This window comes from Zootoca vivipara, chromosome 10, assembly GCF_963506605.1.
Source record: "Zootoca vivipara chromosome 10, rZooViv1.1, whole genome shotgun sequence".
Classification (NCBI taxonomy): Eukaryota; Metazoa; Chordata; class Lepidosauria; order Squamata; family Lacertidae; genus Zootoca; species Zootoca vivipara.
This window is the reverse complement of record NC_083285.1, coordinates 20,822,795-20,841,216: the sequence shown is the minus strand read 5'-3', so window position 1 is coordinate 20,841,216 and position 18,422 is coordinate 20,822,795. Positions and strand designations below refer to the sequence as shown.

The 18,422-nt window shown below is 40.7% G+C and overlaps 1 protein-coding gene across 2 annotated transcripts in view; it reads right to left on the bottom strand.

Moving 5' to 3' along the window:
- The window catches only part of DOCK4 (dedicator of cytokinesis 4), a 245,094-nt gene that overhangs the window by 46,826 nt on the left and 179,846 nt on the right, over window positions 1-18,422 (bottom strand). For both annotated transcript variants that reach the window (XM_035128338.2, XM_035128339.2), the window contains exons 30-32: window positions 17,685-17,743; window positions 13,548-13,696; window positions 8,468-8,553 (exon numbers count right to left, since the gene is read on the bottom strand). In XM_035128338.2, coding sequence (XP_034984229.2) covers window positions 8,468-8,553; window positions 13,548-13,696; window positions 17,685-17,743 — 294 coding nt within the window. The remainder of the gene's footprint in view (window positions 1-8,467; window positions 8,554-13,547; window positions 13,697-17,684; window positions 17,744-18,422) is intronic.

The following is an 18,422-nucleotide window of genomic DNA, read 5'->3' as shown; positions in this document are numbered from 1 at the left end:
GTATGTATTTTGTAAAAGTGGGATGTTGGACACGTTGGGGGAAGGTGAGAAACTCCATTGTCGTACTCGTGTTAGAAAGGGAAACAGGCATGGGGGTGGTTAAGCCATTGAAAAGCAACAGCACTGAAGTGCCCATTTATGTTACTTAGGTCAAAGCACTACAACCAACACCAGAAACTTAGGGAAAGGAGAACCAAACATACCTAAGAGCTATTCACACAACCATCTGAGTGCACAGTGGAGACATCCACCAGCATATGGAAAGCCAGTTGTACATACTCCCAAGTGTAGAATTTGACTTCCACCACCCGTTGAAAAATGCTAATTCTCTGGCAATGACTGGCTCATCATGGGTTGGGAGCTACCATGTGCAAACTTTTCAGACATGCTCCCCACAACTGCCACATACCCAAGGGCTATTAAATAGCCTTTGGATAACCCAAAGCTATGATGGGCTACCCTTTGTGCTTAATGACTCTACAATGTCAGCAATTGGCAGCTTGGACCAGTCTAGCATTTCTCAAAAGTCTGGTCCCAAGACCCGCAATGAGTAATTATTTAACAGATTTATAAACTGCATAATGGTTGAAGTAGTGTACAATATAAAAGCAGGATAAAACACCAAGCCCAATTTCCCCTCAAGGAAAGCCTTCCTGAATAATAATAATAATAATAATAATAATAATAATAATAATAAATGTCATTAGATATGGAAATAATCTGGTCTGGACTTTGATGCCTCTGTGGCTTATTCTTTGTAGCTCCGTAACCTTGATTCTCTCTGTTGCTCTTATTTTTATTTTGCTTTTACTGCTGTGACTGAATGCTAAAACTAATAAATACATTATTGAAGATAAATATATCCAATAGCCACCTAAATACTATGTAGTTAGGTGCCTGTCTAATTTCAGCTGGGAATTCATTCTAGAGGGCTGGAGCTACAGCACTAAAGGCCCAATTGCTAGAAATATACAGGGCAAAGTTGTCCTTTAGGGAGAATTCAGAATAGTATGCTAAGGAGGTGTATGAGGTATTTGACTGCTGAGCTGTAAGTTTATCATTCCACTTCCTGCAGCTAACAGAAAGCTAAGCATAGAAGTGTATTCCTTGGATGGGAGGAAAAAAGTTTATGTTCCTTCACATTTTGTATGAGACACACACTACCCAGTTGCCTATAATAATAATAACTTATTATTTATACCCCTCCCATCTGGCTGGGGTTCCCCAGCCACTCTGGGTGGCTCCCAACAGAATATTAAAAACACAATAAAACATCAAACATTAAAAACTTCCCTAAGCAGGGCTTCCTTCAGATGTCTTCTAAAAGTCAGGTGGTTGTTTATTTCCTTGACATCTGATGCGAGGCCCTCTGCCTGGGTTCCCTGTAACCTCACTTCTCGCAGTGAGGGAACCACCAGAAGGCCCTTGGAGCTGGACCTCAGTGTCTGGGCTGAAAGATGGGGGTGGAGATGCTCCTTCAGGTATACTGGGCCGAGGCCATTTAGGGCTTTAAAGGTCAGCACCGGTACTTTGAATAGTGCTCGGAAACGTACTGGAAGCCAATGTAGGTCTTTCAGGACCAGTGTTATATGGTCTCGGTGGCCACTCCCAGTCACCAGTCTAACTGCCATATTCTGGATTAGTTGCAGTTTCCAAATCACCTTCAAAGGTAGCCCCACGTAGAGCTTATTGCAGTAGTCCAAAACTGTACTTGAACTGTACTTGACCCGGATAGCCTTTCAAATAGAGGACATACCTCTGGCAGCTTTACAGATAGAGAACTATTCCCTGTAAAGTATGGCCAACCTAATAGTCACACATGCACATCCTATGCAACACCTTGAACTATACTGCTCCGACATGTCTCACTGTGGAAAGGAAAACATTGTTCATCTTGTTACAGTCCAAATAATTTTTAGGTCACACTTCAGCTTGCGTACACATAGCTATTGATCCCATAATCAAGTGATGGCCAGTTCCACTCCTGTATGCCATAAAGTCAACTCCATAGCATTTGAGGGAGATGCCCATGTCCTGGAAAGCTGGAGCCAATGCCAGCTTCCTGCCATACATCCCTGTGGGTTTAGAGGCATATGTTTCCCCTCGAGACAGAACAGGGTTCGCCTGGAGACCTCCAGGAAACACATCTGCACAAAGCCTGAAATAGCCTTGAGTGACATAAATTAGGGTACCGAAAGGTTGGGCTTCATCTATTTCAACGTATTCAGGAAAACCAACTGGATTCATGTAGAAGTGCTGAGGGGGATTAGGAAATTGTGCCGAAGGAAAATGTTCTCTCGCCTGGAGGTTTCTCCCCTGCCAAATATCAAAGACTTGCTGAAGGTAAGGAAACATCTCAAAATGAGAGCTAGTATAATCTCTCAGAAGTGATATGGATTAGCCAATTTAAATACAGGCTTACTTTCAGTTTATATTTTTTGTATCCAGCATATTATGTGGGTAGGTCCTGCCTCCCTCCCTCCCACCCACCAAGAATTCGTGCAAACCCCTTGCATCGCAGACCTTTCAAAGATAATGCACAAAGCAAACATTCCTGACTAGAGAGCCTCTCAAAAACAAGCCTCAGCTTCCTCGGGCAATATCTAGATAGGAGGTAAGAAGAAGGGTATTTCAGCTAAGCTGGTGTTCTCTCCTGAAACTCTTCTGCATGCTTTACTGTAATCTTTTATTCCATCTTCCTTTGTTCCTTCTCCAGAGGTCTGTTTGCTTTCCAAACACCCAGAGTGGTGCTTCTTTAATCTGCAGCTAGATTGCCAGCAGATTTATAAAAATTAAATAAATAAGATATAGTTTGAAAAAACAAGAGTGGTTCGGTTCCTCGTGCCATATCCTGTATTGTAGTGGTTGGATGGCCATCTGTTGTGGATGCTTTAGCTGAGATTCCTGCACTGAAGGGGGTTGGACTAGATGACCCTTGGGGTCCCTTCCAACTCTAAGATTCTACGATTCTATGATTGAGGCGACAGGAACCATGTCAGCTGTAGTGGGTGCATAATAGTAATAATAATAGGAAATGTGTTTGCTTATGGACCGTTTGTGGGATATCTATGCTAAATCTTAACAAGCAACAATGGCTACTGTTGCTGAATGCCAAGTTGGCTGTGAGTAAGACCTCCCTCATCCATGATTTGATTATGAATCACTCTGTAACCCTGAGGCCTGGGTGGTGGAACATGGTGGAGTTGGTCTCACCCAGCTGTGCCCATGGCACTCAGGTACTGCGTGCAGAATTCAGGACCCAATTGAGAGTTGGGGAGGGTAAATTGCTGTGGTCTATGCAGATTCTCTCTCTCTTTCCTTGAGTGTGAGTTCCTGGCACTGGGCAATTGGGACAGATTAGAGATTCTGCAGGTTTACCGCTTGCCTTGCTGACCTTTCAAAGATAATGCACAAAGCAAACATTCCTGACAAAAGAGCCTCTCAAAAACACTTGCTGGAGGTGAGGAAACATCTCAAAATGAGAGCTGCTATAATCTCTCAGAAAGTGATATGGATTAGCCAACATTTCTCTACCACCAGGCCTTTGGCTGATTAACATTCTATGTGTTCATGATAGGTGGGTTATTGGTTTGTTTGTTTTATTATGTATTTGGTGTTCTTGTTTTGTATTTCTATGTTGCGATCCACCCTGTGATCTGTGGATGAAGGGCAGTATACAAATTTTAATAATAATAATAATAATAATAATAATAATAATAATAATAATAATAATACACTTTGCAATTATTCTGCTACTTAGATCTAAAGTTCCATTTTTCTGCAAGACTCTGGGCCACATGGAAAAGTGTCACCTCAAGCAACGACACCACTGTGTGCAGGATGGAGAGGTGTTATAAAGGTCCTGTGAAACCATTGATATTAGAAAAATTATCTATGAAATTTGCTATGCCTGAGATTGTCATAAGAGCGCCTGGGCTAAAATTGTCTATCAAAAACGTCACTCTTGTGGTTTATCACCATAACAGCTATGCTTGAGATGTTACAAGTACAGTGGTACTTGGGTTTACAACCATAATTCATTCCGGAGGTCCGTTTGTAAACCAAAACAGGTTGTAACCCAAGGCGACTTTTCACCAATGGGGGCCTCAAAAAAATTTTTGTTCGTAATCCAAAAAAAATTGGTTGTAATCCAAAAAAAGGTTGTAGACTGGGACACACACTTCTGGGTTTGATGTATGCAAACCAAGACGTATGCAAACCAAGGTACCACTGTATAATGAACAACTTATTCAACAATTTTCATTTAATGTGAATCAGACATTGCATCATAATGTTGAAGATTGGTATCTATGCATACAAAAAGTATCGTATTAAGACAATACCACAGGAATGCCTAATAAAAGGTGAGAAACACACTGACTGATTTAAAATTAATGAAATTGCTACAAATTTCCAGGAGTGATTCTCTAATAAAATAAAATAAAAGTACCACAACATCATCTAATCTCCATTTTTTCGGATTTTATATCTCTGTCTTTTTCTTCATATAAAAAGAAAGTGCACCCAAAACTACTGTAACTAGCATGCATCCAGTCAGCTATTTAGTTCAGGAAGTTCATCCGTAAAGATTCTTTGGGGTGTTCTGTTATAAAGGAACTTACAAATGTCGGAAGTCTCTCTTGAGAGCAGGTATTTTGCTTCTATTTTGCACACCAAATTATTATGACATTTGAACTTGGTGTCATGTGCCTCTTGCTTTTCTGCTTTTAATAAGTGAAGACATTTTGGTGAGGAAAGAGTTTACTGTATATAAATCTTAACCAGTCAGTTTTCAAGGTTGTAGAAATTTCTACAGAGCTTGACTTTTCATGCTTTATATGTGAAAATAAAGGCGCAATACTCAAAAAATAAATGAAATAAATAACAAATGCTTCAATCATAAAAAGGTTTCTGATGGGAATAAGTTAACTGTTAAAGTCTATGCTTCAAAAGAGCCGTGTTCTTCTAACTTGATTTAAAAACAAAACAAAAACTTAGGGCATTATTGCTTTGAAATTTTCATGATTTCATGATAGAGTGAAGCAAGACAGAATAACTGGAGAGTCAGAGCCATAAACCATTCTCTCTTCCATTTTTAGTACACCTCTTAGTTCCAAGTCAGCCATATCTGTGACTTTTCAGAGCTCCCCAATTGAAACCAGCCGGAAGACTGACAGCTACAATTTGATAGGATATTTCATTATAACCGAGTTTTAAGTAGCACTGGTCTCCAAACAATTTTATTTTTTAAAAAATGAAGGTGACATGAGTGATTTGTTTCTGAAATCAATAAATACCTTAATGTTTTAAACAGAATTGTCCTAGGGATGTATTTATTTTAATGTGCTTTATGATTTGTTCCATAATTCAAGAACTGCAGGGCAAGTTCAGTTAAAAATAAAAAATGCATTATCATAATAAAGTCTATCTGTGCCCTCTTTACAAGGGGATCACTAGAAACTACTTTTTAAATCTGTTGATCCAAGCTTTAAAAAGTGAAAACCAGTCAAAGATTACCCTAGAATAGGCTTCCTCAACCTCAACCCTCCAGATGTTTTGAGACTACAATTCCCATCACCCCTGACCACTGGTCCTGCTAGCTAGGGATCATAGGAGTTGTAGGTCCAAAACATCTGGAGGGCCGAGGTTGAGGAAACCTGCCCTAAAACTTTGTGAAGCTTTAACTAAAGTGTACATGCTTCCAGTATTACCTCAGCTTACAGCCCAATTCATGTATAGCAGGGGTGGCCAACTTCCAAGAGACTGCGATCTACTCACAGAGTTAAAAACTGGCAGTGATCTACCCCCCTTTGGGGGGGTTCAGGTCGAGGTTGTTGAGCTTTTTTTTTAGGAAGGAAAGCCATCCATGTTTTAGGGGGTTCAGGTCAAAGTTGAGCTTTTTTTTTAGGAAGGAAAGCCCTGTTTTGGGGGCTTCAGGGCAAAGATGTAGAGCTTTTTTTAGGGGAGCCGAAGTTGCTGAGCTTCTTTGGGGGGAGCCAGTGATCTACCACAGATGTCCAGTGATCTATTAGTAGATCATGATCTACCTGTTGGACATGCCTGATGTATAATGACATGGAAGCAAATCCCTAAGGGTGGTTTCTACTCTGAGTAAAAACTTAGTTGAATACCACACACTGCATTCAATGAGATTTCCCCTTTCAAACAAGTGGGGTGGAAGCTTTAATTTCAAGCACTGGTTCCCAATGGAACACGATGGAAATACTTTGTTTAAATAATGGGTGAATGAAATGATTTTGAACACAAAGCATAACACAGACACCTGGACTTTTTCTTAAATTCCCTTTTGTCAACGATATTACAACTTCGGTCTCAGTTTCAGATGCTTGCAAACACTCATATGTTTCCGAGCACAATTCAAATTGTTGATGCTGACTTTTAAAGCCCTAAATGGTCTCAGCCCCGTATACCTGAAGGAGCGTCTCTACCCCCTTCGGTCAGCCCAGATACTGAGGTCCAGCTCCGAGGACCTTCTGGTGGTTCCCTCCCTGTGAGAAGTGAGGTTACAGGGAACCAGGCAGAGCCCTTCTTGGTAGAACAGATGTCGAGGAGATAAGCAACTATCTGACTTTTAGAAGACATCTGAAGGCAGCCCTGCTTAGGGAAGTTTAAAATGTTTTTTTAAAAAAATATTCTGTTGGAAGATGCCCAGAGTGGCTTGGGCAACCCTGCCAGATGAGCGAATTATTATTATTATTATTATTATTATTATTATTATTATTATTATTATTATTGGAATTGTCAAGCTCATCAGACATTAACCAATCCTCTCATATATCAACACTAGCAATGGGGTTTGACACACAGTAAGTTCCCATTCCAAAGTACCCTACTTGCATATACTACAGAGGTGAAATGTGTATGGCTGTTTGATTTGCTTCTCACTCTCATATAACACACACTTAAAATACAATTTGCAGCTTATCAACAATGCTCTTCAGAACTTCAAATAGAACCGGTGAGGGCACACACTGAGCTGAATATTCTTTTTGAACATAGGCAGGGCGTTGTGCTAGATTGCATTTGAACCACGAGTAAACTTTCTATAAGCTAGAATCTAGACCAAGGCAGAGAGCAGCCACGGGTGTTCTCATTGTGCCAATTCACTTTAAAGGGGATGATGTATGTTCCAGGAGGAAAAGTGATCCTTCTTTCTTTGTAAGTGGTTTCGCAATCAATCAGAAAGGATAGGGGGAGAAGATACTTTTATAATAGATGTTGTTCAATCTTTGGGGACTTGAAAGCTATCTTGATATTTAAATATTTCACGGTTTTTGTGCAGAGACAAAAATTGAGTTGCTGTCCCTCATTCTCAAGGCATGTAAGGTAATAGTTCTGCCTACATTGGAGAAGGGCCCAATTAGCGGAGCTGATTTCTGCCTTGGCAGTCAATAGTCTGTCTATAAAGATATTTGGATGGCAGCTATTACATCCAATTAGCTATGTTTCTAACCCTCTCTTGTCTATTTGGCATTTAGAGTCAAAACATCTGTTTGTTCTATCATACTTTCTTGAACTATTGGAAGTCATGGTAAGTAGCAATTGACAGGTTTTTGGTGAAATGGAGACAGGATGAAAAATTAAGCTTCATACCTGCTGCATCAAAATGTGCTAAATTTTCTGTTTTACATCATAAGCTTTCTCAAAGTACTTTATCCCCCCCCCCGACTAATATTTTGTGGGTAAAAGATGCAAGACATAGCTGTCCATGATTCTAATTGTATCATTGACTCATTTCAAATGAAAAGATGGGAATTATGAAACCATTATTTTTGAAAATACAAAAAATATGGGAATAATCCATTTAAATTTGTGCCACTTTCATGCCAATGATTTCAGTGGCAAATATGCAAGTATTCGCTTATCACTTCCACTGAAATCAATGCTGCTTAAAAATGCCAATCTAATTGGTTTGTGCCCCATCTTCTTTAATTTATACATAGAATTAAAAACTATATTAGCTCAATGCATGTTCTCTAGAAAAATAAAAAATTTACTTCACATTTTACACTAAATATTAAAAATTTTAGCACCGCATTGCACATTATAACAGTATAATATTTATTCACTGTGGGAAACTTATTTACTTTTAATATAGGGTTTTTATGTGAGAAAATTTAGCAAAAGAGAGACAGAGACAGAATAGAAACCAATATAGTTTCCAACGTGTTGTTTTTCAAAATACTACATATTGTTTGAGCTCATAGTCAGCATTTCTAGCTCTTCCAGTTTTAACAATTAAATGAATGAGAAAAGAATTTGCTCTCAAAACGAACAGAAAACCCCACAATCTTAGTAATTAGACACAAGGACAAGACTTGTTCTCTCATTTAGGTAAATTAAAGAGATTCCAATAAGACAAAGCATTCCCTTCAGTACTGGAGCCGCATCTGCAGTTGCACTCCGTCACAAAACAATCCGTAGAGTTTGGACATTTATTACTCACATACTATTGAAGAGCTCTCGGTATGTTTCGTCACCTTTGCCTTCTGACATCAAGCTATCCAATTTGTCAATCAGTTTTGCTTCCACCTGCAAGGGACATATGTCTGCATGTAAAATGAGGGTATATACATTGTTGGCTAAACTATTTAAAAGGTTTTTGTTTTCCACAAAGGGCTTTTCCTGCGCAACTGTCCTCATATGAAGAATTAAACATTTAAGTAAGATTCCTACACTGTTCCCATTCTTTGTAGAGCTGAAATTATCTCACAGGAGCCTTCTCATGTATGGCACATATGCAGCAATTTAAGTGGAGCAACATGACTTTAAACTACAGGCATGTGCTGCTGCTAAGGCAGCTATTTATGGAGCCAAACAAATGCAGCAGACAACTTAACTCCCCATCTCGAAATTCCACCCCAGGCTGCAAATGAAAGACAACTATATGTATCTCAGCAAAAAAAGCCTCTCTCTTTTTTTCTCCCCCACCCCCTTCTCTAAATCCCTAGATTAACAGGATCACAACCCGCCTGCCTCTTTCAGCACTGGGTGAGAAACAGAAATCTACTGGTACGGAAACCTACCCTGCCTCCAATGTTGCTTGGAGGAGTGAAAGATGCTCTTAATTTTCAACCCAGCAAACAAGAGCAGTTAGGGGAATATGAGTTTGGTAGCTAAGGACCATTGCTTAAATACACACACGGCTGTGTTTGTTATCAAGAAAATGTAGCAAGGTGCAGTTAATATTGCATCTGTAAATTGCCTCCCGTACAGTAATAAAGGCAATTAGTGAACAAAAAACCCAGAGAAAAGGCTTGCTGTAGAATTATTAAGGAATGAATAATAGCTAGTGTCTTTCGCGATAATGAATAATGCACAGATAAGTAAGAATGCTTGTACCCTGTTTATATGAAAACTGTTATCCCTGATAGAGTAACTGACAGTTTATCATAGCCTGCTTATATTGCATTCACTGCATTCCACTTTCATTCCTTAATCTCCTCGCCGCCGCCGCCCCCCCCCGAAAGATATCTGTGCAAACTCCTCTCCAGTTATTTTGCCACTTCACTTCCCAAATTCAGACGCTGTGGCTTTGCTTCATTTGAAGCAGCAGGAAAGGGAACAGAGAGAAATGGTCTGAAGATACATCGAGGAGCAGGATACAAACTGCAAGAGCAGATGGCACATCTAGTACTTGGCATCTTTAAGACTGTTTAAGTAGGGAAAAAAGGAACTGGATTGTGACACGGCTTGAAAAGAAGTCACAAGGGTCAAGTTTTGGGAAGCGTGAATACTGAGGCACGTTAGTGAGAAATCACAGTAGATAGAACCTTGCATTCACTACTATAGTCCGTCCCCCCCGCCCCCGTTCGGTCCATAGCACAAGCACTTCCCGTAACAGGAGCTATTCGCACAATCGTTATTTCAAGCAATGAAAATGCAGCCGTTACTTATCCATTGCATAGGAGGCCAGACATTTTCTTTCAAGTTTTTTCTCCTACTGCAGTGATACTGCCTTAGGATTTCAACTGCTGCCTAGAACGTGACTACACGCCACAGGCACCTACTGTTATCACCTGCAGTGAGTGGCACCAGCCAGCCATCCCATTCACTGAAGTTCATTTTAAAAGGAACTAGATGGATGAATGGTTTGACTCAAGTTTCTGATGATCAAATCTAAAATCCTACCCACCAAATGCAATGCACTGCTTTCATCCGCTTTCTTGCCATTGCTGCTCTATTTAAACATTCATTTGCTACCTGTCCTGCTCCCTTTTATCACGCCAACCTTGTTCTAGGTACCATTTCCCTCTATGCTCGCAACTTCTCCATTTACGAAGCAACCTTCACCTTCAAATTCCTCCTCAAAATGCAGTTATTTCCGCTGCTATTTGATCCTCTGCTACTTGTTTTTAGCAAACCAAATACCCTTTCTCTTTGCCCTGTCCAATCCATCATATCTTGGCAGCAAGGCATTTTTGGTTTTCCAACCATTTTCCCTTCAACACTCATGTGCACCTGTGATAGCAGCACTTGCCAACTGCCTTTGGATACAGCGGCACCTCCCACACCTGCAGTCATCCAATATCCCCACAAGAAAGTTTCCTATCCATTTACCAAGCCATGTTCAAAGTTATCATATTAATTTACAAAGACCTGAACACCTTAGGCCCAGGGTCAACCTTGGGGATCACCTGAACCCTTATATCCTAGCTCAATCACTGAGATCATCTGCAGGAGCATCGCTGGTCATTCCTCAAGTTGGCAAGGCTCATTTGACAACAATAAGAAACCAAGGACTCAGCTACACAGCTGCAAATAAAACACTTTAAATCTGATAAAAAAATTCCTTCAGTAGCACCTTAAAGACCAACTAAGTTTTTATTTTGGTATGAGCTTTCGTGTGCATGCACACTTCTTTGTGCATGCACACGAAAGCTCATACCAAAATAAAAACTTAGTTGGTCTTTAAGGTGCTACTGAAGAATTTTTTTTATTTTACTTCGACCCAGACCAACACGGCTACCTACTTGTAACTTTAAATCTGTTGTAACGTGCAATATACAAATGTGACACTAGATGGCGACAGTGAGCTATGAAAATTCAACGTGTTTTTCAAAAACTTTTTTTAAAAAACATTTTCACAGCTTTTTTAATATATGTGTGTAGATTCTACTCAAGTCTTTAGTGTCCTCAGCCTTGTCCTGTGAAATATTCTGATAATAGAGTTTTATTAGGTGCATTCTGTGCCAAATTTTAAATGCCTGATGGAAACATTTCTGTTCCACCAGGGCTATGCAGGTAATTAAGAACAACACATCTTTCCAGAATAGTTGATGTCTGAGTTTAACTTTCGATGAGTTGATTTTTGTCGTATTTTATTGTATGGCTTTATGTACTTTTGCTGTAAATAACTATGATTTTTTTCCTGAAGTAGCAGTACATAAATTTTTAAACAAACAAACAATAGGAATAGACATATGAGCACCTCTTGAAAGTAAGATAGCCAGGGACTGCAGCCTCATCCACATCTTGCCACCAAGATTCTCAGTCACTAGTAGCTTTGCAAAAAGCACAGGATGAGGGTTACTTCAAAGGTGCCCTATAAACCCATATACCACAAGTATAAGCTATGGTTAGAGACAGGATATCCTCACAGCATGTTGTGCGGATGCCTGATTATCGTCTTCCAAAGCAACTATTCTATTCCGAACTTAAAAATGGAAAGCGTAATGCTGGTGGTCAACAAAAGAGGTTTAAAGTTTGTCTCAAGGCAAATTTTTAAAAAATGTAGTATAAACACCAACAATTGGGAAACACTGGCCTGCGAGTGCTCCAATTGCAGAACAGCCTTGCAGCACAGCCTTATCCTGGGCTTTGAAGACACTCAAACTCAGGACGCAAGGGAGAAATGTGCTAAGAGGAAGGCACACTTGGCAAATCCACAACGTGATCAACTCCCTCCAGGAAACCAATGTCCCCACTGTGGGAGGACATGTGGATCCAGAATTGGCCTCCACAGTCACTTATGGACTCATTGTTAAAACCGTGTTTATGGAAGACAATCTTACCAGGCCAAAGAAGAAGAAGAAGATTACACGGATGGCCTATAGACTTAATCAAACAATAGGAGTTTGTCTGATTACACAGGCCTAGAGCAGATGGTAATCAAAACCATGCTGGGGATGGGGAAAGTTCTGAACCTCCAGTCTGAACTGGCCCAAGACATTTTGACACCTGAGGCAAATCACAAAACAGTGCCTCCCCCCACCAAGGAAGAAGGGGTAAATGAAGATCTACATCATGAACAGGGAGGGAATAAGAAAAAATATATTGAGAAGGGGTGGAGCTGAAGATCTACAAAGGGAGGAGTCAAATCAATCCTGCCTGATAGTGGAAGTGGGAATCAAAAGACCATTATGGGGGCTCTCAATAGCACTGAGTGGTGCAGACCTCCAGAGACCCCAGAGGGCAGCCCCCACAATTTCCTCCCTATATGTGGGAGGAAAGCCGCAGCGCCTCCTGTTCAATGAGAGGCCGCTGTGGAGGTGGCATTGGCCAGCGGCATCTTGGTGAATAGCTGGCATTCTGGTGGTCTCCCCCTCACCCCTAGAGGGGTTCTGTCAAGGAGGTGCCAGATCTGGCCCCTGAGGAGTGCACCGCAGTTGTTACTGGCTCCACGGCAGTGCCAACAGGCAATGCATTCTTTGAAGGCTGGATCTGCTGCCTTGTGGATCCTGCGGCCCAAGGTGGTCACCTAACCTTGCCCCTGTGTTGGTCTACTACAATTCCCACCATCCTTGACCAGTGGCCATGCTGGCTGGGGCTAATGGGAGTTGCAGCTCAGCAATATCTGGAAGGTCAGAGGTTCAACATCTGTCAAGGCTTCAGGAAAACTATTCCTCCCCCAGTTGCAGCAAGAGTCCTTTTTAATGAGTATATTCATTCATAATAGTGAGAGAGAAAAGAACACATTAAGCCCTGACAATGGCGTTCCTCCAACTGGGCTCCTCCCCATTCCTTCCTAGCAACAGCATCTCCCCTTAGGTTGACCACTCATGGCCAATTGTCTCCGAGTCCTTTGTTCCTGCACTCTTAACGAACGCCAAGTTCTGGGAGAAGTGGGGTCAGAAATACTTCCCAGTGACAATGCGTCAGCCGGTTGCTCTGCCTCTGTGTCCCCCTGCCCTTCTTCTAACACTTCCCAACTCTTCTGTTCGTCTATCTCTGAGCTGTGACCTTCCTCAAACCCCTCAAATAATCAATGCTGCATTCCTCTTCTCCTGCAGGGTCAGGAGAACGGGGATGGGGGTGGGTGATTCCTCTTCCGTCTCATCCCCTTGAGTCCAATCTCTGACAACATCCCTTCTTCACACACGAAGAGAGAGAGAGGGTGATGTCTGTTTTCACTTTGGAATAAACCCCCTTATATATGAAGTCAGGAAATGGGTTTGTTCCAACTGGAGTTAGTTAAAGCAAACCAGGATCCAAATGTATATAGCATAGCGTGAGGGCTACTCATTGAGGTCGGGGAATTATTTCTCTTCTCTTAACCAGTTGACCCAAATAAAAAATAATAATACCTGTTTAAAGTTGCCACTGCGCCTTTGCTCCCAGTCCATCATGTCATGGAAAATAGGAATCATTACATTTCGAAGATCCGGTTGAGGTATCAGTGTCACTTCTAAGAACGGGCCAATCAGTGCTGGGATGAAGTGGACTTTGTGTTCCCCTAAAACGAAAACGAAGCCAGATTGACTTGAACTACATTCAGGGATGAAGTACTGCAAAACAGAAATGCTGTAACTGCAAGATGAATTGAGTCATGTGATGTCATAAAGATCTACAGTACAGTGGTACCTCTGGTTATGAACTTAATTTGTTCTGAAGGTCCGTTCTTAACCTGAAACCGTTCTTAACCTGACGTACCACTTTAGCTAATAGGGCCTTCCACCACTGCCGCCGCACCACCGTCGTACAATTTCTGTTCTCATCCTGAAGTAAAGTTCTTATCTTAACCTGAGGTACTACTTCCGGGTTAGCGGAGTCTGTAACCCGAAGTGTTTGTAACCCAAGGTGTTTGTAACACGAGGTACCACTGTACATTTTGTCCAATAACATTTTCAGCATGGATTGTTTTATGAATAGATATAAGAGAAAGAAACCAAGGGCAAGATAAAGATAGGCCTAATCGTACACATGGATGAGACTGCTCATGTCTCACAGAGATTTTGAGACAGGGATGTGGAGAAAAACAGCTAGGCCTTCTTGAAGTGTTTTCCTAAGAAATAGGTCTCCACCAAACCAATTCACGCAGACTAACTTGTTAACTGGAATGCACCATGAATCAAATGGGACTACGAAATAAAATTTAAAAATCCTCCCAAAACAATGATCGAACAGGACTACAAGCGAAGATTGCATATAGAACATGTTTTCTAAAAGGCCATTTTTGTGTTGGAGGTACAAACTGCTCTGGCATTCTTGTACCTGAACCTTCAGAGACTGCTGCAAGTGTGAATACCCACCTGAATGTACTGTATATGCAACACCAGGTAGAGGCAAAAAGTGCACCCACCCTCCATTTTGTAGCACAACAATGGAAGTGCAATTTTCACCTGTAGAAAAGGAAGCTGGAACTTAGCTTTTCTTCGGGGTGGGGGGGAATCCCTTTACAAACAAAAACAAAACAACTTAAGGGCCATTAAGAGTGTGTGTTTTTTAATTAGAATTAAAGAAGTTTTATTAATTTGAGAACTGCCCGATGGTCCATGAAGAAGTTACCTAAATACGTTGGCTAAAGTAACATAATGTTCTCTCTGGTAACAAACTAGTATTACACATCAGATTAGCAATGTTTTCTAATCTGCATGGATATGGCAGCAAACAGATGAAGTAATCCCTGCTAATAGCACCAACAGATAGAGAGACCCAGGCATGGGTTGTGGCGCACAACACGCATTGTGTTTCTTTAATATAACCCTTCACATTATATTCACATATAATTGGTTTGGCACCCTTCAGAGTCTTGTTATTTTCCGTTACAAAACTTGACAGCAAATTCGCTCGTGGGAGTATTTTCCAGTTCTCTATAATGTATGTGTTTTCAAAATACAGAAGATCAATACATGACCTCTTCTTTTTTTAGGTGGGGGAAGGTTACAAGAGGTTCTCTATATTCCAAACAACGCTGGCAGTTCCAGTAGAATATAATATAATACTATATGCCACGACAAACAATGTATAATGAACACACAAATAAAAACGATGGCATTCCTAAGGATCCTGTGATAAGAGCTAGGGCTGGACCTTGGAGCTGAAAGACAGTGACTCAGAAATCCAACCCAGGGAGCAGCAGATAATTGGGGGGGGGCAGCCAAAGCCCCCCAAGCCAGCAAGGGCCAGCACAGGTGACACAGCCTCCTCTCTTCTTGTTCTAAAAAACATTTTGCAGCTGGAGTACAGGTGCGTATTTATTTACATAAGCTCATCAGTCTTACAACTTTAAAACGGTGCTTATTCCCAGGTAAATGGTCTTAGCACCAGGTCGTCTCCTACCTAGAGGTGTATCTGGCACCTTCATTATACAGTTTCCGGAGAATTCCAAAGACTCTCCTCTTTGCCCTGCTTTTGACACTTCAGGTGTACTTATTTCTGTAATGGTAAGTTGCTGTAAACTGTTTTTTTAATATTGTGTTGTAATGTTGCGTTTTAATGTTGTCACTCACTCTGGGACCTTAATAAATTTAACAATAAGAATAAGAATCCTAAAAAGTCAACTGAGGTGAAGTATCCAACACTCAGTTTTCTCCTTTTGCTACTTAATTATAAGTTGCTTACCAAAATTTCTAATCAAATTCATAAGCCTTAATCAAAGGCTATTTATCATTCATAATCAAATTCAAGTGAAAAAAAATCATTTTGTAGTGACATGGAATAAGCTAATAATTAATCCCTTTCATAAGGTTCAGAAAAATGTGTATCTTAATCCAAAATTAAAATACTAAAAGACAACTAGCTAGAACAATCATTAATTCATTGATATTGTAATTCATTCAACAATAAATTGTAATTCATTCAGTGTTAGGGTAAATTAACCTTATCCAAAATGAGGCAATTCATTAATGAGTTAAATAAGGTGGTCCTTCATTAATGACCTTGCTAAATATTAGTCATTAAAGGTTAGCTTCTTTAGCATGTAACCAAAGTGCATTAACCAAATATCAACAGAACTGAGATGAATCATTTAGATGGGACAACAGAATATCCTCAAAAAAAGGTGTCCTTGTTGCTATTAAAGAACAGTGAGCAGATAATCGCGTAGGAAGCAATCCTACGCTTGAGAAGCTGGTGTGAAGCAAGCCAGTGTAAATTACGCTTGCATAAAGTTATGCCAGATCCAAACCCTGTTCATCAAAGGAGTTGCTGCTGCTCTGCTTAAGCCTGGCAGAGAGAAAGCAAGCCTTTAAAACACTGCTCTATGCTGGGTTCCCAGCTGAACAAGTTTGGAATTGAGCCTAAGTCCCTGCTCTCTGGGCCCAGCACACACACCTCAGCACACCGCTTTTTGGGGGGACTTCCAGCGGCCTTGACCCGGCCAGTTTTGGTCCTGGCTGAGCCAGGATAGGCAAGTTATGCCAGCGTATATTTGGCTGAGCCAGAGTTTGCAGCTTAATGCCAGCTGTGCCCACATCCCAGCACATCTTGCCATAGGATTGCCCCCTGAATCAGTTAATCAATTTGATGGTTAATCAGTGGGGCAATTAGTTAGAGATTAGTAGCCTTTTATTGACTCCAATTAAGTCATCTAGGTAACCGGCTTGTTGTTACGCGGTAAGCAGTCTCTCATACCAGTACTTAGGGGAGAGAGAAATTATTCTGCAATAAATTATTTAGTCTAGAGATTCTTATCCAATGCTACAGCATATTAGTCTCTTAAACTGTCAGCTGCACCAAGTCAATTAGCCTTGTAACAAACAGGATTTTATTGTCTCATTATTACCATTTGCATCTTTAGACTTCAGCATCTTGCAAGCAAGGTTTCTGAACCAACCATCTTCCACATCTTTTGGCAAAGCTGGAGATGCTTAAACTCCTTGTCAGTGTTAGAAGGGGGGGTGGTCTAATCACACTGTTGCCGACTGGCCTCTTTGGAGTATCTCAGAATCATAGAATTGCACAGAATCATAGAATTCCTCCTCCTTCTCCAGCTTTGATTTCCACCCATGTGTTTCTTAGAAGAGCTGGGATGGTACAATCTTGCAGGGAGTGAGAGTGGCAACTGACAGAGGAAGCCTCTCACTGCAGTTCCTAACTCCATCCGGCTATTTGGGTGTTTGGAACTAACATTGCTTGTGACTTTGTAGTCTAGAGCGGAGGAGGAGGAGGAGTGATGGTTGGTAAGCAATATATTGATTAGAATGATCAACTTCAAGGTGTGATCCACAGAACAGCATTCACCATATGTTAGTGGTCACTGGATTACCACAATCCTTCAAAACAGTGTATTAAAAAGTATTGCTCCAAATTTAAGGATATGGAAGCAAGTGCAAGCTTTCAGGATCCACACATAAGATCTGTTTCACTTCTGAATCTTCATTTGGTAAGGCTTACATTCTGTATGTCACACTTTTGCACAGTTTTCTAAGTAAAGCAACTCCAGTTTTTAGTTTTTATACATATATATGGATATGGATCTTAAGAAATACCAAGAAACTTACCTAAATTTTGCCACATGCTGAAGATTTCACATCCCATTGTCACCCGCATATCGCCGTATCTGTGATATATTTTTAAAAACGAAAGATTATTTGGCAGATCATTTCACTGTATCATAAACCACTCTTTTTTTTCTTTTCTTTTTTGCATGTTTGCAATAAGGGCAACTTCTGTGCATTTTGCTCCTGGAATTTGAGTACTTGTAGAATATGTGCCTGAAGAATACTGCTCCTGTCAACCTCATGATCATTGGATAGAATAATATTTTTAACTGTAATTGCTTTGGGGATGTTTTTAACTGAAACTGCTTTTAGATGTTTTTTATTGGAATTATTTTCAGAGTGTGGACCAGCTATCAGGCTGCAATTTAATATAGAGTTCTCACAAGGTTACACAGACATGATAGCAGGAATTCCAAGGGGTGTGCTTATGTGGAAGAAAACAGCAGTCATAACTGATGTCTTCCTTCTCCCTGCTTGCCATAACAGTTCCTACTGCTAAAGAGGCAATGAGGGCTTCAGTTTAAAAAACAGCATGTGTCTTCAGCAGTGGGGATCACTGCAACAAAACAGTGAGGAAAAATTTGAGCTATGCATATAGCTATTCTCACAGGCACAACTTCTTTCTTTGATTCCTGATGTGTAGTTCTTCTGCGCATTGGCCCCATTCCTTGCTTTAACAGGGTGGACCAACAGATTTAATCCAAGAGCTTGGATGGTTCATACAGAATACCCAAAGTA